We start from the raw sequence: 22,201 nt of genomic DNA on the forward strand, positions 1-22,201 counted from the left end.
CAACCCCACAACAAATGGCTGAGGTGCCTATTTAAGCAGACCTGGCTGCCAGGTTCTCCTAGCGTCCCTCAGTCTTTACCTATTACAAGGTATGGCGGGCATACCCTGGGCTGCCCTTACCTATATAATCCAGCCATTTTGGTTACCCGGTCCTTTTTTTACTTCCTCCCCACGCTCCTCACAAGGCTCAGCTCAGGGTCATGTTAACTCTGGACTCTTGCTGTGTCTCTGCCTCTGGCTATGCTCTTCCTCAAATCTACAGTAAACCTCCTCCATCATACTAGAAGTCATGTCTTTCCTTTTGTTATTTCTTTAAAATTAACTCAGGACCTGGGTTTTTTCCCAGCTACACCCACACAAAATCTACTTGATTGAGGTCTGACTTTATAAGAAAAACTTAAAACATCTGAGTGGGAAGAAAATCGCAGCTCGACATAGACGTTTTGTTTTTCCTTCTCTTATGAAGTCCTTCCGCACTACAAAAAGACGTTTATCCAATCAGTTTGCATTACCGGAAGCTCCGCCAAGCTCCTCCCCTTCCCCTTAGAGTCACCTCTCAGAGTCTTCCAGGACTGGATGAGGCCGGCTGCCAGTCCTCAGGCTCCGCCCCTCCCGGGTCTTTTCCCCTACCAGGGCTCTACCGGAGGGGAGGAATTTGGAAGGGGCTTCCGGTCTCGCGGATGGGCTCTCATCCCGCGAGAAGGGAGGACGCCCGTCTATCCGGGTACGGTGGCCTAGGTGAGGGAGGGGGCGTGTCCGGAGCGCGGAGTCCCAAGAGTATGGGGGCGGGATCGCGCGCCCGGGGCGTACGCATGCGCGCAGGCGGCCGGCGGGGCGGGGCGGGGCTGAGAGGGGAGGGGGCGGCGGCTGTGGCGGCGGTGTCGTTAGCTTCGTGGCGCGGACGGTGCGTGGTGGCGCGGGCGGTGGTGGGAAAAGCACCTGGGGTGGCGTGCGTGGGGCTGGCACGACCCCGCCACCCTCGTGGGCCCGACCCCGGAGCCGGCGCTGGCCGGTTCCTCGCCGCACCTCCGGCCGGAGCCGGGGGCGCGCGCCGCCAGGGAGGCCGGGCTGTGCCCGTGTCGCCCGGGTGACGAGGGCCGCGCGGAGCCGCTTCTTCCCCGCGAGGCGCCGCGAGGACGCGCGTCCCCGCCTCGGCCGCCCGCGTTTCTCCTCCACGGGCCGGGGTCTGAGGGGACGCGCCTGCAAGGGCTAGGTGAGGCCCGGGTCTAGCGAAGCCCGCGCGGTGAGCGCTGCTCGGCTGCTGTCGAGCCGAGAGGGCGGTTCTGGTTTCCGGAGGCCGGTGTGGAAAGCCGGCGGTCCCCGGAGTTGTTTCTTGGGCTGGGAGGGTGGAAGATCTCCGAACTAGTTAGAAGAAGCTGAGTCCTGGCAGGTGGGCATGTCGGCGCGTGAGGAGCTGCAGATTTAACGTGAGGTCTGATTGCACAGAGGATTGTTGCTTTCCAGCCAATGGATCGAAGGCGTTCTGCCTACGGAGTTTAGGAAGTCTTTACCCGGTACTTAGGTAGTGCTGAGGACACTGTTCCTGCCCAAACGCTGCCCTCCGACTAACACCAGTGTTCATTTTACAGGCATAATGGTTATGAAAGCGGCTGTGGATGAGGATGATTCAGGGTGGGAGCTAAGTGTCCCTGAAAAGATGGAAAAATGTAGCACCAGTTGGGTGGACATAACCCAGGATTTTGAAGATGCTTGTCGAGGTAAGTTTGAATTTTTTGACTATTGGTTTAAAGTCAGACAGGATAAAGTAAAATCATATTTGTGTTTTCTCAACTTTACCTTTTTTTTTTTTGAAAAAAAAAAAAGCGAAACAACCCTGTGATTTTTGCCAAATTTGTGGTCGTTTTGTTTATTTTTGAGAAAGTCCTGTAGCCCAGGCTGACAAGGAAGTCTCCGCTGTGGAGGATGACCTTGATGAATTCCTGCTCGTCCTGTACACATCTTAGGCTCAATTTTGTTGAGCTCTTTGCTCTCTGATTTTAAGTTTGGTTTAAAGCCTGTGTGTATTTGGTAAAACATTAGATACAGATGTCGAGGCATGTTTTAAAAAGATCTTGGTTTATGTATTTGTATGTACATATGTGTGAGAGTGCAAACACCTGTGTGCACATGGATGCCAGGATAAGGTATTGGATCCCCTGGAGATGCGGTTACAAGTCTTTTCTGGAATCCTTGCTTATGCTGGAATTCCAGACTCTCTGGTCCTCGTGATTGTGCAGCAAATGCTCTTAACTGCTGAGCCATCTTTCCAGCTCCCAGGCACTTTCCCCCTCTAAATCCTTCTGACTTTAACAGGTTAGATAATGGGCAGGTGTGGAAATGCTCACTCAGTCCCAGCAATCCAGAGGCAGTGCAAGGCCAGCCTGGTCTGTACAGTAAGTTCCAGACCAGCCAGGGCCACCCAGTGAGAGTGAGACCCTGTCTAACCAGAGAGAAGAGAAGAAAGATACCGACATGACCATAATGTCTGGCTGTAGGAGCTAAAGAATTGTTGCTTGTTGGAGGTGTAGAAATGATCCCATCCTGTCACTCTCTTACGATCCTCAGCTGGCTTCCTGTTGGAGTAAAGTTCAGACTCCTTTTCCAGGGTTCCCCTGCTTCGTGCCCAGGTTCCATTTTCTGCCTTTGCGCTATCCTTTCCCGTCACCCTCTTGTTGCTGAGCGCCAGGCTGCCTTGCCAGAGCTTGGTGAGTCTTGTTTACTCCATCTTAACTTTCATCAGACGCTCACATACTGAGCCACTTCTGTGCTGTTTGTTACCTTGCCTGTGAAGAGCTCAGAAGGACAGCTGTAAGCCATTCAGCTAAGTGTATCTCAGCTGAATCACCATGTTTTACTTTCTTCAGTGTTTAATCTGTCAGAACCATAATTGTAGTTATTTGTTGCTTATTGTCAGCCTTATCTACCATGAGGAATTTTGACAAGGGCAGAGATCATGTATAACTCTAGACTACGGAGCTGTGTATGGCATGTAGTAGCACCTGTGTTAGTGAATAACTGGGTTTAGTGGACACACTTGTAGTCCAAGCTACTCTGATGTTCTGGTCAGGAGGATCACTTGAAACCCAGAGGTTCCCTTGGAGAAACATAACTTCCTTCTATAACAAATAAGCACCCCTCCCAGCAGTGTCTAGAAGTGATTGTAAATATGAGCGTATCTGTTGTTGAAGGGAGAGACTGAAGAAAGAGGAAGGAACAAGCACCAGGGAAAGCTTGAATTTCAAGAGAAGGATGGGTTCAAGATCTTGGTAGTGAGGGAGGATGTAGGATATACTGGTGCTGAGGTAAGAAAAAGACAAACGAAAATCTGGTTAAGGTGAAGATAAAGGTGAAGTGGTGAGCTCAGATGTTAAGGAGTTCATTCCTGATCCCTCTGCTTTCTAGGGCCAGGTCTGTGGTGATAATAAGGTGTCTTTGAATGCTGCTTTGAAGGAGAGGCGTGAATACTGGCGCGGCACTAGCTATAAAGGAGGCCAGCTGAGCATAGCCATCCCATTATGGTTTGAACTGCATGTCCAGTTGAAGTGTGTCTCAGGCCGTGGAGGGACCTACGTGTGTGCTGCTGTATGTCTACCAGAAGGAGACCTGTGTGTATGTGGTAGTCTATGCTCAGAGGTCTGGGTGATCACATGGCTCACGTGTGTCATTGGGTGCTGGTTTTGTTTTGTCTTTTAAAATAATTTGTATTAGAGGTCTGTTTTCATGAATCTAAGTAGGGAAGTTGTATCTTAAAGGAAAGGCCACATTTCTGACAGTGAAGATGAGGAAATTACCCTAGATTGAGGTAAACCATTTGAGCCTGAGTTCATTGAGAATTTGTTTTGGGATACCCAATAATTCTGCTTGGTTAGAGAACAACTTTTAGGTGAAACTGTCGAGTGCCGTTCTTTTCTTTTGTTGGTGTGAGATTTTTTTTCTGGGCAGTGCGGAGGGTTTTTTGACTGAGAAAGTAGTCTCTTTGATGTGTTTTTAAATGTTTAATGCACTAATTTAACATTTAGCATTCAGAATAGCAAGTTACCTCATCACACTTTCATACATGCTTAGTTAACCTCACTACCTATCTCTCCTCCTTTCTTGTCTCTTCTGTTCTGTTGCCCCCCCCACACACACACACACATACCTCCTTTCTTTAATGCCTGCTTCTGCCCTTTTGTGGCTCCTTTTCTAGTTCATGACCTCCACGCACTTCCTCAGAAACACACATTAAAATTGGAATCTGGGATCCCCGTGTGAGACAATACATGTGGTATTTGTCTTTGACATCACTTAGGCTGCTTTAGAAGCACTGTTGGAGTTCCTCCGTGGGGTTTGACTGGTTTCGAGCGATATAGGAAGGTTGGGTTTAGGACAATCTCTGGTTCATTTTAAAACTCAAGTTTGAAAACTGTCGTTTCACACACACACACACACACACATCTCTGCTGCCTTCTCGTTCCCTTCCTCTGTGCTGGGATGCAATGCTAGGTGTGGAACACGCTGGGTGACCGCTCTACCACTCACCTTCATCTTCATCTCATGAATACTGTGTGGATTAGCAGTTTACTCAAAGTGTTTTGTACATTTAAGTAAATTTGAATCTTTAAATGTGATTTTAACATTGTTCCTCTCACAACAAAGACTAGATGATGACATGGTCTTAAAATAACCAGAAAGGCAGCAGTTGTTCCTGTGACAAAGTTTAGAACATGGTAAACTATATTAGTAATTTAAAAATGACTTTTAAATTTATAATTCTTACTGGAATATTAAGAGGGTTGTTGGCTTGTTAATTTTCAGTCTTTTTTTTCTTCTCTTCATCTACTTTATAATGTTCTTGAAAGCCCCATTATAACTGAGTGGTCCTTAGAGAATGCATCTTAGTAATCAAGCTGGTTTGCTCCTAGTCTTGAAACTTGAACCTGATTGTGGTATTACTCAGTAATTTTTCACTTTGTTTCTTTCAGAGCTGAAGTTGGGAGAACTGCTTCATGATAAGCTGTGAGTGTCGTGTCCTTTGAAAGAGTGTAATACTTTAATCTTTTTTTTCACATAGACTAGTTCTTGAAGTCCAAGTAAAGTTATGCTTCAAAGTTGTTAAAATGAGTTATGAATACAATTTCCACTTGGGTGAGCTATCTTAAGTGGCTGACCTGGTTAAGACAGGAAACATGGGACTGTGGGATCCTTTTTATGAAGTTGAATATACTCAACATGGTATTTCTTGAAGAAAACTATCAGGTATATGTCTAGTGTGATAGATTTATTGATGACTAAATGCTGGTGCAGAAGAAAATCAAAGATCTCCATGTGAAACAAAGAAAAGGAAGTACTGGCTTATTTATTTTTTCTGTTTATTCCCCACTGTGCTAGAAACATGCTGTGGCCAGGTTGCTTAGGGGCGAGGACTATAAAATCTTGAATTAGCAAGTAGATAAAATTAGATAGTTTTTGCTGGAGGAACAGGAAGAGACTTATTTTGCTCTTAAAACCTTAGCATGCAAAGACTCATGTAGAAAGCTTCACAAATACCTGCTGGGTCTAAGTTGCATATGTCCTAAGTCAGCTTGAGAACAGAGTTTGAATTTGCAGCAGCTTCTCTCGGGTGAGATACCTTGCTAATCCACACTGAGAGCTGTCTTAGTTAGGCATTTTCTTGCTGTGCAAAGACATCATGACCTTGGCAACTCCTTGAAGGAAATTTAATTGGGGCTGGCTTACAGTTTCAGAGGTTCAGTCCATTATCATGGTGGGAGGGAGCATGGTGGTGGGCTGACATGGCGCTGGCTGCATCTTGCCTTACAGGCAGCAGGAAGTCGACTGAGACATTGGGCAGTATCCTGAGCATAGGAAATCTTAAAGTCCGGTTCCACAGTGAAACCCTTCCTCCAACAAGGCTGTATCCACTCCAGCTAAGCCACACGTCCTAATAGTGCCACTCCCTATGAGATTATGGTGGCCAATTACATTAAAACCACCACAAGAATTTAGGATATTTCTGCAGTCGCTTTTCCTTTATAGCTTGTAGATTATCAGAGAAGAGGTTTAGAACTTACATCTGATTTATTTTTCTTAAATTGTATAAACGTACATTTGCATTTTTCCATGTGATGAGTGATTTTTCTCAACAGTGTTGACTGGTGTTTTCAGTAGTGTGAAATTCCTTCTTTTTGGTAATTTCCATAGAATCTGTTCTAGATATCTAGAATGTGTTCTAGATATTTTTATTTATTCTTAGTTTATAGCAGTCTTTGGTAGTTGATGAAGCCAAATTGTGCTGTATTGTTTTTGTTGACAAAATTCTCTTGCTTTCTTGAGTGCTTTCCTTTTTAACTTCCAGTACTCTCTGAAAAGGTACTATTCTGGTCAGTCCTTTTGTGCTTTGGTCAGCGTTCATCTAGTGTGTGTGAGAGTGTTGTCTTTGCTGTACTATGAACAATTGCCAGAGCGTCTTAACCTGAACATCACATTAAGGTCATGGCAGGACGTTTGTCCCCATGGAGTTTATTTTGTTCTTTTAGAACTGGGAATTGAACACAAGCTTTTGCCTCTGAGTTACATCACTAGTCCTTAAAAACTCTTTTTTATGTCTTTCTGTTGGGTTTAGTATATGTGTGCTGCAGAAACAAACCCTCTATTGATTTTATTTAAGAGAAATCATTTAGAGTGATGGGGTGTTGCAAGGAGAGACTGCTTGTTGGTCCCAGCCACTTTTAGTTTTTTTTTTTTTTAATGGACTATGGATCTTCTTGGGTTTTTTTTTGTTTGTTTGTTTGTTTGTTTAAAAAAAGAGGGGGAAGTGGTGTGGGACCATGGTCTGTATTCTGTCAATTATATTTTAAATAAATGCTGATTGGTTAGAAGCCAGGCAGGAAGTTTAGGTGGGACAACTAGACAGGAAGTAGAGGTGGGTCAAAGAGAACAGGAGAATTCTGGGAAGAGGAAAGCCCATTCCTCCACAGTCCTAGCCCATCCACAGAAGAAGCAAGATGTGACTGCCTTGCTGAAAAAGGTACTGAGCCATGTGGCTAACATAGATAAGAATAATGGGCTAATTTAAGTTACAAGAATTAATAAGAAGCCTGAGCTAATGGACCAGTCAGTTTATAGTTAATGTAGACCTCTGTGTGATTTCTTTGGGACTTAACGACTGTGGAAACTGGGCAGGACAGAGAATGCTGACAACAAATGACGCCCACGTGGACAACTGCATCCACAGAAAGTCTGAGAGCTTGGGAAGTTACTTAGATAGAAAAGAACAGAGTTAAGCGTGACTTATTGATAGTAGCATTTTCTCAGATGGGCCCACAAGGTGCCAGGTGAAGGCAAAGTTACAGAACAATCCCACACCAGCTTGGAATTATGATTAATTAAAGGGTTATTTATTTAAGGGAAAACTTACAGATCACTGTCCTAGACAACAGCCCTCTGAGCGAACAGAACAGAGTCTAGCAGCCAGAAGCAGACCCAGAAGCAAGAGAGTGAGAGCAGGGCATCCGCTGCTTTTTAAAGCAAAAGAGAGCACACCCAAGAGGTCTGGTACCGTAAAGGCTGTTGGCTGAAGGAGCAGAACGAGCTCCAGCAGCAATGGGGTGTTGTCAGTAGTTTGGTCAAGTCAGGGTTTTAGTTAAGCCTCATCTTTTCCTCATCTTTTGAGGCATGCCTCAAATCTTTGTAATCAGTTTTCAATATATAGTTACTATTTTCCATGATTACCAATCAGAATTTCTGGATTGTTTTGCATTACATAAACACCAAAATTTTTAACTTTGAAAATTGATTAGGTATGAAGAAACTGGAGCTACAATTGGGGAGATGGCTCAGTTGATAAAGTGTTTGCCTTGTAAACATGAAGACCTTTGTTTAATCTGTAGAACCCTGTAAAATCCCTGCATGAATTTGTAATCCTACAGATGATAAGGCAGAGACAATGGAATCACCAGGGGATTGCTGGCCACTCAGCCAGCTTAATTGGTGAGCTCCAGGCCAAGGAGAGATGTGTCTAAAGGATGACCCCTGAGCCTGTCCTCCAACTTACAGACACCCACACATACAAAAAAGATAACATGGAAAATGAAAAAAATTTCACATGATAACATTATTTTGAAATGAAAGGAAGTTATTTAAGTTAAGCCATCTGACAGGAGTAGATCTCTTTCTTCCGAAAGCTGCTGGTTCGTATCCTGTTGAGGGAAATGTAAAGATGCTTCTGTTCTTTCCTCCATAGAACATGTAAGATAATTGTATGGTGAATACATGAATTTTTGTGCTAAATGATGATTAATTGAAATGGAAGTTTTAGCAAATTAAACAGCAATACAAAGAAATACATGGAATACTGTAGTTTTCAAAATACCATGGTAATTTTTGTACCATTTTGGAAATCTGAGTTTAAAAACAGCTTGTGGGCTCATTTATTTGTAGATTTGGCCTTTTTGAAGCCATGTCTGCTATTGAAATGATGGATCCCAAGATGGATGCTGGTATGATTGGAAACCAAGTAAATCGGAAGGTTCTCAATTTTGAACAAGCTATCAAGGTAGTTACTGTATTTTTGTATGTCTCTGGCTTTTAAAACATACCTTTTTTTATGTTAAAATGTGCTCGTCCAGGCAGTGGTGGTGCATGCCTTTAATCCCACCACTTAAGGCAGAGGCAGGTGGGTCTTGTGAATTTGAGGCCAGCCTGGTCTACAGAGTAAGTTCCAGGACAGCCAGAGCTACTCAGACAATCCTGTCTTGAAAAATCAAACCAAAATAAAAAGCATGCTTAATACTGAATTCATACAAACTGTTCAACTATATTCTTTGAAGCCTCTCAGACACCAGATGAGCACTGCTGTAAAGCAGGCATGATGGTACTTTCAGCACTTGGGGAGGTAGAGGCAGGAGGATTGGGCATTTAAGATTGTCCTCAGCTATATAGTGACTTCAAGATCCGTCTGGGCTTTGTTAAACTTTGTCTAAATATAAATATATATTAGTTACCAGTCTCAGTTAAAATCTAGAAGTTAATGACCTGCGGTTCTCATGAACTTGCTCTAGATTGTCCACTTGTGTATTCTTTGAATTAATTTTGAAGGCATTTGAGTATTCAGGATATTTGACTCAGATACATTTCATGTTGTAATACTGAGATGCTGGGGTAAAGTTGCTGTGAGGTCCAAGTTACAGAATGAGGCAATATGAGAGAGAGAGAGAGAGAGAGAGAGAGAGAGAGAGAGAGAGAGAGAGAGAGAGAGAGAGAGAGGTAAATGAGATAAATAAACAGAATTAATTTTGAGCCAGTAGGTAGCGTATGCCTGTCATCCCAACCTGGGCTGTGTCATTTTGACTGTGCTTTAGAAATACTTAATGATTAGGCCTCTCTTCCTCCTTCTGCCTTTCCTTCCTTCCTGGAGGCACAGTCTCATGTAGTTTCACTGACATTGAGCTCCTGTTCCTCCTGACTTCACAAGTGCTAGGCTTATAGACCTGAGACACTGTGTGTAGAAAGACTGGACTTTTTATTATAAGGACCTTTATTGTTTCAAATTATACTTTGATTTTTCTTATTCAAGATTTAAGATAAATTAATAAAGACTTTAAGATACGTGGTTTCTTCAGTGATGTGTTAAAGTTTGACAAAGTGCAAACTTTGTCTCACTGGGCGTGGTCAGTCAGTTCAGCTCTTGAGAGGTTGAGGCCGGAGGATCAGGAGTCCCAGGTCTTCCCTGAGCATCATAGACAGAACAAGAAACAAAGTTTTGTTCCTAAGAACAAAAAAATGAAGTTGGTGTCTTGGTTTTATCAGATATTAGTGTTTTCTTTGGATTATTTTTTAATAAATACCTAGTTTTAAAATATAAAATACAAGTGTACATAATAATTTTCTTAACTTTCTGTTTATATGCTCCCTCCTTTTTAGGATGGCACCATTAAAATTAAAGATCTCACCTTGCCTGAATTGATAGGAATAATGGATACCTGTTTTTGCTGTTTGGTAAGAATTAAAACAAGATTGTTGGTTAATTAAACTGTGGCTTACCTGAATCTTTGAATGTAAAGTATGTGCACCATGTTGAATATGAAATTATCCACAGTCAGACCTCAGAGAGTCAACACAAGATTCACAGACTAAGTTAGGCCATGGAAGTCATGTTTCATCTAACAGCTGGCACTGCTCTGGTCATGGGTGCTGTTAAGTGGGTGCTTTGTTTCGGTGAAGATAAAATTACAGCCATTATCCACAATGCTCTCTTTTCAAGTTACCAGGGGAAATGTGTAATTGAGGTCCCATGAGATGAGTCCAGTTGAAGCAGAGAAGGTGTGGACTGTCTTTGGGGATCTGCTTTGCTGCTGTCCTATGCCACAGACATACTCTAGGGATTTGTCTGTGCTGGGTGCATGTCTTCTGGCAGGGTGATCCAATTGTAGTTAGGTCCCGTGTTTTTGTAGCATCTGTTGATTTGTCTGTTAGGCAGTGTTGATAATGGGATGTATCAGAAGCACATACACATGAGTTGTTGACATGTACTGTTTTATTTCAACATTTTATTATGATGCCTGAGGCTGCATTGCTGAAGGGGTACAGCCAGAATTCTGTCTGTCTCTAGAAGATTTATTACCTTGTAGCAGTACTATTCCTAAAGGAATATGGAAGCCCAGGGAGGATTGCTGGGAGTAGAAGTGCAAAGACACACTGGTAACAGTCAGTAGTTTCAGGGTGGTGGTGTAGGATGGAGGAAGTCTGAGAGCCCAGTAGGGACTAAGAAGGAGTAGACAAAGAAGTCATACTGGTACGGGGTTGACCAGAATGTTCACAGGCAGAACAGAGTTGGCAGGGAGTCGAGAGTGAAGGCTGTGGCTAACTCCAGCAGGATGGAACAGTAAGCAGAGGGAGAATTGTTGTCAGAGTTGAGCGGCACCTGTATGAGACTCTTTGGGCTTTAATGAGGCATGGGTTTTCATCTGGAAATTCTTCTGCACAATCATTCTAAGTTCACACCCTAATCAGAACATTTCCCATCCATTTCTTACTGTGTCTTCTAGTAACATGTTTTCAGTCACATAGTTCTTGGGTTTTAGGATAAACCTGGGGAAACTTACTTACATGTGTTGACTTTGTTTACTTACATGTTGAAGGGGGAAAATAACCTCTTTTCTGAAAGGACTAGAGAAACATGAGATGAAATATATGAAAATATCTAGCATAATTTGGGGGAGATGGCAGTTAGTACTGACTATTGTTGGTGGTCCAGCCTGTAGATTATGGAGAAATAGTGTTGGATGTTTATCTTTATTGTGGAAAGATCCTTCTCGTTGGAGTAGCAAGCTCTATATGGGAGGCAAGGATGTTTTATTTTATAATCTAAAGGAGACAGTTCTGTTGTTGAGTTAGTGATGGATGGAGAAGCTTAAAACCTGGTCAGTTCTAAGACTGAATTCCCTAACCCATGCATTTCTATTGATTGCATTGTAGAATTGTTTGCTTTTCAATGCTATATAGTTTCTCTACTTTGATTAGACACTAAGGTGTCACAGATTGGAATATTAGGCTTAAGAATGCTTAAGATGGCTAGGCACTTACAGTGCAGAGGGAGTACTGTGGTTTGAAAATCGAAAATACAGACCCCTTAGAGCACTAGCTTCATGCGCAAAACAGTTTCATGTTCCAGAGCATTAGAGACCCAGTTTATGTAGGCTTCGTGAAACCTAGCCAGTGCAAGCTTGTTCTCAGTCCTGTCTTCTGTGACATTCTCTTTAATTGATTATCTTTTCAATCTTATAATTAATTAATTGTAGGGATATGTGTCTAGGACTCTGGCTCAATTTAGACTTTGCAAACCCTGTGTAGCACTTGAAATGATTTATTCATTCATCCTTTCTCCTCAACAGATCACGTGGTTAGAAGGCCATTCCCTGGCACAGACAGTGTTTACGTGCCTTTACATTCATAATCCAGACTTCATAGAAGATCCTGCCATGAAAGCCTTTGCTCTGGGGATCTTGAAGATCTGTGACATTGCAAGGGAAAAAGTAAATAAAGCTGCTGTTTTTGAAGAGGTAAAGAAATCCAGAAGCTCATTGGCTGTCTTACCTTGTGATTCTGTGACTCGTGTCTATGTCCACATCTGTAACTAAGGAGTATTTATTAAAAAGCATTGCTGTTGCCATGTGTGGCACATGTCTGCAATCCAGACACACAGAACACAGAGGCAGAGAAGAGTAATGAATTCAAGGCTAGCCTGGTCTATACAGTAAGATCCTGTGGGGTGAACATTGCTGCCTGTGGTGGCACAAACCTACATGTTCCAACTATCAGGGAAGCTAAGGCAAGGGGATCTCAAAGCCACTCTTGTGAATACTGATCCTGTGTCAGCTATGTAGTAGAGCTTTCCGCCTCCCGTGCTAGTAGTCCTGCTTACCAAGTGTCCTGTGAACAGAGCAGTGTTCCCAATGTCAAGACATTCAGACAAGAGAGTCACTGCCTGCTGGCCTTATAAAAATGTAGGCAGGATTTTTTCATCAGGACTGCCAGCTCTCCAATAAGCAAGACAAGAGACTTATTAATTTTAAATGCTCGGCCAGTAGCTTAGGCTTACTATTACCTGACTCTTACAACTTAAATTAACCCATATTTTTTAATTTACATGCTTCTGTATGGCTCATGTCTTGTTACCTCATTTTCTACAAATCCTACTCTCTCTCTCTGGCTGGCTGGTGACTCCACCCTTCTTCCCTACCTAACCTCTCCCTGCCTAGCTATTGGCCAGTTGGCTCTTTATTAAAACAGTGAGAGCAACACATCTTCACAGTGTACAAAAGGATTGTTCTACAGCATTTCTCCCTTTTTTGTCCAATTTAAAAGGAAAATTTTAACTTTAACACAGTAAAATTATATGCAACAAAGACAGTTATCAAGTAAGAATTACAGTTAGAATATCTAGTCTGTTTGTATTTCGCAGATTTGGATAAAATATTCTATTATCTTTGTGAATTTAAAGTTTTATACCTAGTATTTTTTTTTCCAAAACTAAGAAAAACTATGAAGTCTAACTGTTTTGTCTTTGAAAGATCCCAGAAGGATGTAATATTTACACATTGACGGGGCATCTGGCTCCTTGGATAGTGACTTGGAGTCCTTTGCAACATTGGGGCATCCATTTTTGGCCTTTAGGCCTAGTATATCTGACAGATATTTCTCAGAAGCAGGGAATTTTATTTATTTATTTATTTATTAAAGATTTCTGTCTCTTCCCCACCGCCGCCTCCCATTTCCCTCCCCGTCCCCCAGTAAGTCCCCCTCCCTCGTCAGCCCAAAGAGCACTCAGGGTTCGCTGTCCTGTGGGAAGTCCGAGGACCACCAACCTCCATCCAGAAGCAGGGAATTTTGAAAAACCTTGTCTAGGCAAAGTTTGAGAGTTGCTTACTTATGCGTCCTGCTGGTCCATTTTGGACAGTATACTCTCAGCAGTCAGAGCAAGGGCAGTTTCTTGCCCAAATGGTTAGCTGCTGTTACAAAGTAAGAAAACTTCATATGGAGGTCTTTGATGCCTATCATCATCTTTTGAAGTAAATTGGTGCTGCCAGAAGGAGACATTTCTCACCGTCATGAAAAGCCTCAAGTTATTAAATATCTTAAAGCCATATTCTGTGGGTCTCTGAAGTGTTTGAAGACCATTTATCTATCTAAATACATCTGTTTAACTTTGAAAACATGCCTAATACGGCTACACGTTTGATTATTGTAGATGACTAATTATTATCCTGTATTTCGTAATTTTAGGTTACATTTTTAAATGAGCTGCATAAGCACAATACCCCAAACGAGTAAAATCATATATACAATATAACAAAAGTAACTTTAAATTTGTATCAGTAAACCAGAATCCTTGCTCATTGTTTTTACTAAGCATCCCAGAATTGTATGTATTTGTAGAAATTTATAACACGGGGGAAACACCATACAAGATAATGTTAAATTCATTCTTCAGAGTAAACCCAGTGAATCCCCTGTCTTAGCAGTGAAATTTGCGGGGGATGGGAGTGGCTGGAGAACCATGCTTTGGTTTGATTTTTGGTTTTTTGTTTTGTCTTTTTGAGACAGGGTTTCTCTTTGTAGCCTTGGCTATCTTGGAACTGCGTCTATAGGCCAGGCTAGCCTCTAACTCACATTCTCCTGTCTTCCTCCCAGGTTCTGGGATTAAAGGTGTGTGCCACCACTGCCTGACTTGTTTTTTATTTGTTGTTTTTATATTTTTAAACCATGGCCTATAAAATGTACATTTGCTGTTTTCTTTGAGCAATGCTACTTGAGAATGCTTAACCTCTAGACCACTAATAAGCAGATAAAGCCCAGGACAGATAACAATAGTAATGTCAAGGTGTCTAGTTGTACGCCTGCAAGGAAGGCTAGCTGTATAATGGCAATATTGAGACATGCTGAATAGCATGCTATTTCTTTATAAGTAACTGGTCATTTTGTTAGAAAAATACGGTTGCTGCTATCCAAGAGCTTAATTAATTCTTTTTTATATAGGAAGATTTCCAGTCAATGACATACGGATTTAAAATGGCCAACAGTGTGACAGATCTTCGAGTTACAGGTATAAACCATTTACAGAGATAATTCACAGCAATAATTTGTATGTTTTGCATGCTGATTTGTTTTAAAACTTACTATTTCTCATTCTAGGAATGCTGAAAGACGTGGAAGATGATATGCAAAGGAGAGTGAAGGTGTGTTTTCCTTGCTTTGTTTAGGACTTGTTTTGTTTTTTGAGGCAAAGTTTAACTCTGTAGCCTCGCCTGGAAGTCAGTATGTAGACCAGGCTGGGTTTGAACTCACTTCACCCTGCTTGCCTTTGCCTCCTTGGTGCTAGGGTTAAAGGTATGCACCATCAGGATCAGCCAGGCTCTTTTTTAAAATGATAGGATTTTTAATGGTGATAGTGATTTTTGTTGTGAATTGGTTTTGAAATCTTCAGAAGTGTGTGTGTGTGTGGTTGTGTTTTTTGTTTTGTTTTTGAGACAGGGTTTCAAATCTTACTCTGTAGACCAGGCTGCCCTTGAACTCAGAGATCAGTCACTCCGCCATGTACTTTGCTTCTGCTATATGTATTGTTTTAATACCTGCTTCTTTTCACAATCTTTCTAATCTGTATACAAATACCTGCATAAAACATCCATAGGAAAAAGGGAAGTACTGGACACAACCTTTTTTCTATCTTTCAGATATTTTTTGTGAACATAGATTTTTGTGTATTCTCAGTAGATTAACTTTTTCTTGACTTCTCTAGGGTTGTATTTGTCTTAATTTATTTAATTTTTTAATTTTAGAGTACTCGAAGTCGACAAGGAGAAGAGAGAGATCCAGAAGTTGAACTAGAAGTAAGTGCCTTTATTTTCTCTAGAGAATGTCAGAAAAGCCCATCTTTAATGCTGTAGTTCTCTGAACTGCATTGCCATTGATGGAAGTCTCCTTACAGTATTTCTTTAACTGGACACTGCAGGGGACTTAATTCCTCTTGTGTTTTTATCTATAGAATGGTAATACAACCATTTTTGAATATGTTGTTTCAAAACTTCAGAATTTCTGGGAAGTAGGAACTAGAATAAAAGATTACTTTTAGATGTTTCAAAACTTAGCAAAATCAAAAATTTCCATATCAAAAGTTGCTGAAACTTTCAACCCTTTTATAACTGCTAAGTTCATGTTTTTGAGATAATGGCCTCGTTCTGACTTTGGATTAAAGTCAGTCCTGTTGCTGATGTGTACAGTGTGGTTTCTTGCTTGTTTGAGAGGAGGAGGCTTTGTTTACTAGTTTTTGGTGGCTTGTTTGGGGGCATTTAAAAAGCCAAGGAGAGGCCCTTTTACTGTAATGCGTTACTGACAGGTTAGGACTTGCAGTGCTAAAATCAGCCTCTGCAGCTGGGCCTTTGCAGGCCTTGCTCCTCACCACACTTCTGTCTTTGCAGCACCAGCAGTGCTTGGCAGCATTCAGCAGAGTGAAGTTCACACGTGTGCTGCTGACAGTGCTCATAGCCTTTACTAAGAAAGAGGTAAGAGAATGCCGTGATTGGTCAGTTAGGCAGTGTCCTCCCTGCTCTCACAGTTCTCTGCCCTTGCTGTGCTTACACCACAGTCGTCATTTTCTCTAGGTAGAAGTTATTGCTGCTTTACAGTTCTGTCTGTCACACACTGAAATGTCTTACTGATAGATAAATATGGATTCAGGTCACTCTTTTTTTTCCTGGATTCCCTCCACCCCATATTTGTAAATGACTGTATAATGTTGGGATTTTTTTTCCCCTTGTTACAGTTGACTGTATCTCTGATCATAAGCCAGACATATTTACCGTTTCATTTTTATCATGTCATAAGATACAGATTTGAGGGGAAGATGCTTTGTATCCTGTCAGAATTTGGGCATCATGCATTAAGTGAATAATTTGTGAGGATCCGTGTACTGTAGTGTGCACGGATCTCAGCGCTGTTGTAGGACCTCTCCTATGTGTTAAAGTGTGTTTTTGGTGATTTGTTTGCTAGACCAGTGCTGTTGCAGAGGCTCAGAAACTAATGGTCCAAGCAGCAGACCTTCTTTCTGCCATCCACACTTCATTGCATCATGGCATCCAGGCCCAGAATGGCACTACCAAAGGAGGTAATTCTCCATGTTTCTCTTACTTGTATTTTCTTACTACATAGCAAAACATGCAATATAGTTTGCTCTGACTTTCATTTAAGTCAGTTTGCTTCAACTTTGGGGTGTTTCCTTTTAATACTTAAGAGTGCTTTAGGCTGCTTTGTTGATTTAGTCTAGATTAAAAACAGTTGGTAGAACTTGGCCATATCTTTCTCTCTTTTTTTTTTTTTTTTTTTTTTTTTTGGATTTTTTGAGACAAGGTTTCTCCGTAGCTTTTTTTGGTTCCTGTCCTGGCACGAGCTCTTGTAGCCCAGGCTGGCCTCAAACTCACAGAGATCTGCCTGCCTCTGCCTCCCGAGTGCTGGGATTAAAGGCATGCGCCACCACCGCCCGGCTGGCCGTATCTTTCTTGTACCCTACTGTTGGACTCTATATGTACCCTGTCTTTTGTTTGTACTACGGATGCCAGCAGTAACTTGCTTTTTCATCATCTCCTTTCTTTATTTCTTTGAGAAACCCATTACAGTCGTTACATAGTCTCGTGTTCCTGAGGTTCATGGTACTCACGGCTGCCTGTCTTCACACTACACTATACTTGTGCATGAGACTCTGAAGAGTTTTAGGAATAGAGTGCTTGACATGTTGGTAGCATTCATATTTATTTTGTATGTTAAATGAGTTTTAGCAGGAACAGCGTATCTCTGCTGTAAAATTCCCTAGTGGGTCAACAATTTAGAGTGTAAAGCAACACTGATTATCCCTAAAGCTCATGGGATGGTTTTTGTATTCGTGGATTATTGAGGTGTAAAATATCCACAACTCTGAAACACATTATGATCTAATTCTGGAAATGTTTATAAAATGACTCTAACATGTTAAGGTAGCTTACTTGTGATTACAGAAATTCTGTGTTCAAATTTTCTTCTGGGCATGTTCTGGGGAATTTTCTTCGTTGTTTCGAGGTGGATATATTACTATCACTGTGGGTACCACCATTCCCTAGGCTGGGTCCTGAATCATGTAAGGGTGGAGGAAGGGGCCTGAGAGCAAACTTGCATGCATTTTATTCTCTCTGCCCTCTGCTGTGGATATGACAGCTGCACCAGGTTTCTGCTCCTTGAGTTCCCTACAGTGATGGACTGTGGCCTGCGGTTGTGAGCCAGATGAGCCTTTCTCACCTCCTCAGGTGTTGCTCTCAGTGTTCTTTCTCACTGCTGTAGGGACGGCTGACACTGGGACAGTATCTGTTACTTATTGAGTTGCCTGCTTGTAGGAGGCCTAAACATCTATGTTTAATGTTGTGAGAGCGAATAAGGGTACTCTCAGTTTCTCCTGCCTCAGCCTTGCAAGTGCTGGGCTTGCAGGTGTCTCACCAAGGCCCAGGTTCAGTTTGTTGTGTGTTTATGCTGCAAGGTTGGACTCGGCGCCTCGCGTGTGCTAGTCAAGCACTCCGCCACAGAGCTCTCTTACCCAGTTCTCAGCTTAACTTGTTATCGTTGTTTTTCAGTTTTTTCAAGATATGGTTTTTTTGTGTAGTCCTGGCTATCCTGGAACTCACTGTTTAGACCAGGCTGGCCTTGAACTAATATAGATCCACCTGCCTCTGCCTCCTGAGTGCTGGGATTAAAGGCATGTGCCAGCAAAATGTGTATGGAATAATGACATGCCTAAGTTAATTATAAATGGGAGCAAAGCTTAAAATGATAAAGACAGTGAATATAGTTGGGAATGGGATTTATGTATGTAATCTCCGTACATACGATGGATTTGTGAAACAGCTGTCCTAGGGCTGGAGAGATGGCTCAGCAATTAAGAGCACTAGTGGCTCTTCCAGAGGGCTGGGTTTGACTACTAGCACCTGCATAGCAGCTCAGACAAAACATGGATACATACTAAAACAAACAAAAAAAAAAACAGCCCTCAAAGAGCCAAAGAGCTATCTTGATTTTTCTGTTGAGTCTCAGGAAACCACTGACCTCTTTCCAGTGATCCCTTAGGACACTACATTGTACAGAAGGGGGAATGAGCAAAACTTGGTACAGATGGGAGATCGGAGAGATCTCAGAGGTTGAGGGTGCTGACTGCTTTTGCAGAGGATCTAGGTTTGATTCCCAGCACCTGTATGGTGGCTCACAACTGCCTGTAACTCCAGTTCCAGGGGTCAGTCCATAGACTTCATGCTCCTGAATGCACAGGATTCACATAAGTTCTTGCAGGCGCACACCCATCCATCCATATATACATACATACACACACATTTTTTAGGCTTTTGTGGTAGAAAAAGACTGTATTGCACATAGAAAATTGAGATGGCAGTGCCTAGGATTAATTCAGTGAAGGAGCAGTCATACATAGTGTCAGAATGAAGCAAGAGAAGCAGCAATAGGCATTAGGATCCTTAAGAGTTAACTGATTTAAGTGGAAACTAGGTGAAGCACTGAAGGCGAAGCTCCTCTTGTCTGACAGGGTACGATTAGGAGAAACACGGTGCATGAAATTGCCTTTTGAGGTGTGGGATACTGAGTAGAAATGCCCACTGAACAGCTCAGAAGAAAGCTTGTGGGCAGAGGTTTTCATCCGAGAGTCTGCTCTTGTCTTGGTCTCGTATAAGGATGATTCATGTAAGCTACTGCCAAGAAAGAGACGTTATATAAGACGTATAAAAAACATGTATAGCCATGTTTGTCAAGATGCAGGTCATACAGTGTTGTATTCTGGAAAGTCTGTTGTTTTAGGAGGGCCGTTGGACTTAGAACTGGTTAGCTAGTCACTTATTGGTGACCCTCCAGGCAGTTCTAGACGTTAGGTCTGCTCTCAGACTGGAGATGAGATTCAGCTGTTATCCCTGGCCTTTGTTGAATGCCTGCTGCTATAGTCTTTGGCTCTAACATCTACCACTTTCATGTAGCTAGGAAGTACAATTTGATGTTACTAAATCTCATTCAGATTTATATATGGATACATAAATTAGTTGTAAATTATAAAACTTACTAGACTTTTGTGATTAGAATTTGGAAATGGCTTTAAAATTTGGGGTTTTGTTTTATATTTAATAGTTTTCATTTAAAATCCAGAAAGATACTGGAAATATTACTTTCCTCTTTCTTCTATAGACCATCCCATTATGATGGGTTTTGAGCCCCTCGTTAACCAGAGGCTACTTCCACCCACCTTCCCTCGCTATGCAAAAATAATTAAAAGAGAAGAAATGGTCAACTATTTCTCAAGATTAATAGACAGAATCAAAACAGTCTGTGAAGTGGTGACCTTACCAAATTTACATTGTATTCTGGTAAGTATAAAACTATATTCTGGAGCTTTGGTGAAGTAAGAGGATAGTTTGCCACTCTAGAGACAGACTGACAGAACAGTAAGTAGCTTTGGGGCAGAGTGCGCATGCACACACATAACAGTTAATTTTTGTACGGATTTGAGACATTTTTAGAAATTGAGAAGCTAAACTTAAGACACTAGGTAAATCACCCAAATTGTAGGAATAGGATTTGGTAACTATAGATTCTGCCTTCAAAATACTTTCTCTGTGTGTATGTGTATATACGGGTGTGTGGGTGTGTGTGTATGAGAAATATAGAATATAAAGAGAGTTGTTCTTAAACGTCATACATGCTAGGTTAGTCTTCCACCTCTGAGCTATGTATGTTTCCAGCCCATTTTAAATTCTTTACTTTGAGATAGGCTCTCACTAAATTGTTCAGGCTGGCATTGACTGGCTCTGTGGTCCAGCCAGACCTTGAACGTGGAACTTCAGCCCTAGTCTCCTGAATAGTGGAGACTTTGGACTTGTGTTTCCAGACCTGATTTTTTAGTGCTCTTGCATATGAATATGAGATCATGGTGCTTGTTTTGTTCTCTTGAAATCTTTTGTGTTACTGATGCTTTCTTTTTTTTGTTGTTGTTGTTGTTTGTTTGTTTTTTGGTGTTTTTTTTTTTGGTTTTTCAATATGGGGTTTCTCTATAGCTTTGTAGCCTGTCCTGGAACTAGCTCTTGTAGACCAGACTGGCCTCGAACTCACAGAGATCCACCTGCCTCTGCCTCCTGAATGCTGGGATTAAAGGTGTGCACCAGCGCCGCCCCGCTTGATGCTTCTTTTTATATCAGCAAATATGCATATTTCTACATTCTTTTGAAGACATATCCCACTGTAAGCTTATATAACATAACTAGTATTTAGTCCATTAATAACAAATTACATTTAGGTCATTTTCATTATTTTGCCTTTATAACTGACAGACAGTACAAAGATAAAACCTTTTTATCTAAACCTGTACAACATGTACTGTCTTTGTTGAGTGATAAAACATCTTTCTAATTGGAAGCCCAACAAAGCTAAAATCTTGGTGGTGAGTGGCTCTAATCCCAGCACCAGGGACACTGAAGCAGAAGAAGCTTGGGTTTTGGGCTAGCCTGGGCTATGTAATAAGACCTTAGGTCAAGGCAAAACAATAAGCAAAGGAAAGGTCTGTTTTGAGACTATTGTACAACAAATGCTTCCCATACATCTCTGCAGTGCTCTGGTATACATAAGTCAGATTTTTTTTCTTAATACTTAGACCTAATGCTCACAATTTCCTAGTTTTGCAGGTTTCCTAATAGTTACTTACTGATCTTTTGCATAGACATTAATTTAACTTTCAACCATCATTCTACTGTCTGCTCTTGGGTCAAGGGTCAAGTGTGACTCATCTCCAGCGTCATACTAGCACAGCAGGGTGACTCCTTAGTTTTCTTCCATCCTTAAGGACTCTGATTTGCCTTGTCAGTAGAGGGAGCTGGGGGAGCCAGCCTGGGCTGCTGGGGCTGTGTTAAGAGTGCATAGTAAGGGAGGACAGATGCCTCTCTGAAAGGAGTCAGGCAGTGCGTGGTGGGCAGTGTGGATAGGGAGGGAGGGAGGAAGGGAGGGAGGGAGGGAGGGAGGGAGGGAGGGAGGGAGGGGGCTAACAGTCTGTGTCTGCTGTGTGCTGATCTGCCATTGTCAAGGTTCAGATAAGTGTCAGGTGGCAAGGTGTAGTTACGTGTGAGGAAAACAAACCAGATTAACAGGTATAGCTCCAGGCTCAGTGAGAGACCCTATTTCAATAAGATGGAGAGCTGTAGTGGCATGTCATTTTTATTTTAGTAAATAAAGCCTGCCTGAAGTCAGAGTGTAAAACAGCCACACTGGCCAGCCTTACAGACCAGGCCGCAATAACACACACCTTTATCCCAGTAGCCACACTAGTTTGCCATAGAAACCAGGTGGTGCATGCCTTTAATCCCAGCCCTAGAGAGGATTATAAAATGGGAGCAGACTCAGTCTCAGTCCCATTCTGAGATTCCTGGAGGCAGGATCGCCATTTTTGGACTGAAGTAGAGGTAAGAGCCAGTAACTGGCTGTTTGCTTTTTGGATCTTCAGGTTGAACTACAATTCTGTCTTGAGTTTTTATTAGCTGTGCTTCAGGGAACTATCAATGAAGAGACCGAGTATTGATGTCTGTCCTTCACATGCACACACCTACACACACACATTAGAGTATATTTGTTGCACTATTTATGACTTGAGAAACGTGAAATATTA

At 42.0% G+C, this 22,201-nt stretch overlaps 1 protein-coding gene across 3 annotated transcripts in view; it reads left to right on the plus strand.

Moving 5' to 3' along the window:
- Nucleotides 1-840: 840 nt before the first annotated feature.
- Nucleotides 841-22,201, plus strand: part of Naa35 (N-alpha-acetyltransferase 35, NatC auxiliary subunit) — a 41,645-nt gene continuing 20,284 nt past the window's right edge. Inside the window, exons 1-12 of one of the 3 annotated variants that reach the window (XM_050144123.1) lie at nt 841-904; nt 1,590-1,718; nt 4,965-4,998; nt 8,422-8,536; nt 9,904-9,978; nt 11,874-12,041; nt 14,518-14,584; nt 14,674-14,717; nt 15,318-15,368; nt 15,957-16,040; nt 16,528-16,642; nt 19,738-19,916. In XM_050144123.1, the coding sequence (XP_050000080.1) occupies nt 1,595-1,718; nt 4,965-4,998; nt 8,422-8,536; nt 9,904-9,978; nt 11,874-12,041; nt 14,518-14,584; nt 14,674-14,717; nt 15,318-15,368; nt 15,957-16,040; nt 16,528-16,642; nt 19,738-19,916 (1,056 nt within the window). In that variant the 5' untranslated portion in view covers nt 841-904; nt 1,590-1,594. The other 2 variants (XM_050144122.1, XM_050144124.1) reach the window with 2 other exon arrangements.

The sequence above is a fragment of the Alexandromys fortis genome, unplaced genomic scaffold (genome assembly GCF_014885135.2).
Source record: "Alexandromys fortis isolate MF-2015 unplaced genomic scaffold, M_Fortis_MF-2015_v1.1 scaffold_1, whole genome shotgun sequence".
NCBI lineage: Eukaryota > Metazoa > Chordata > Mammalia > Rodentia > Cricetidae > Alexandromys > Alexandromys fortis.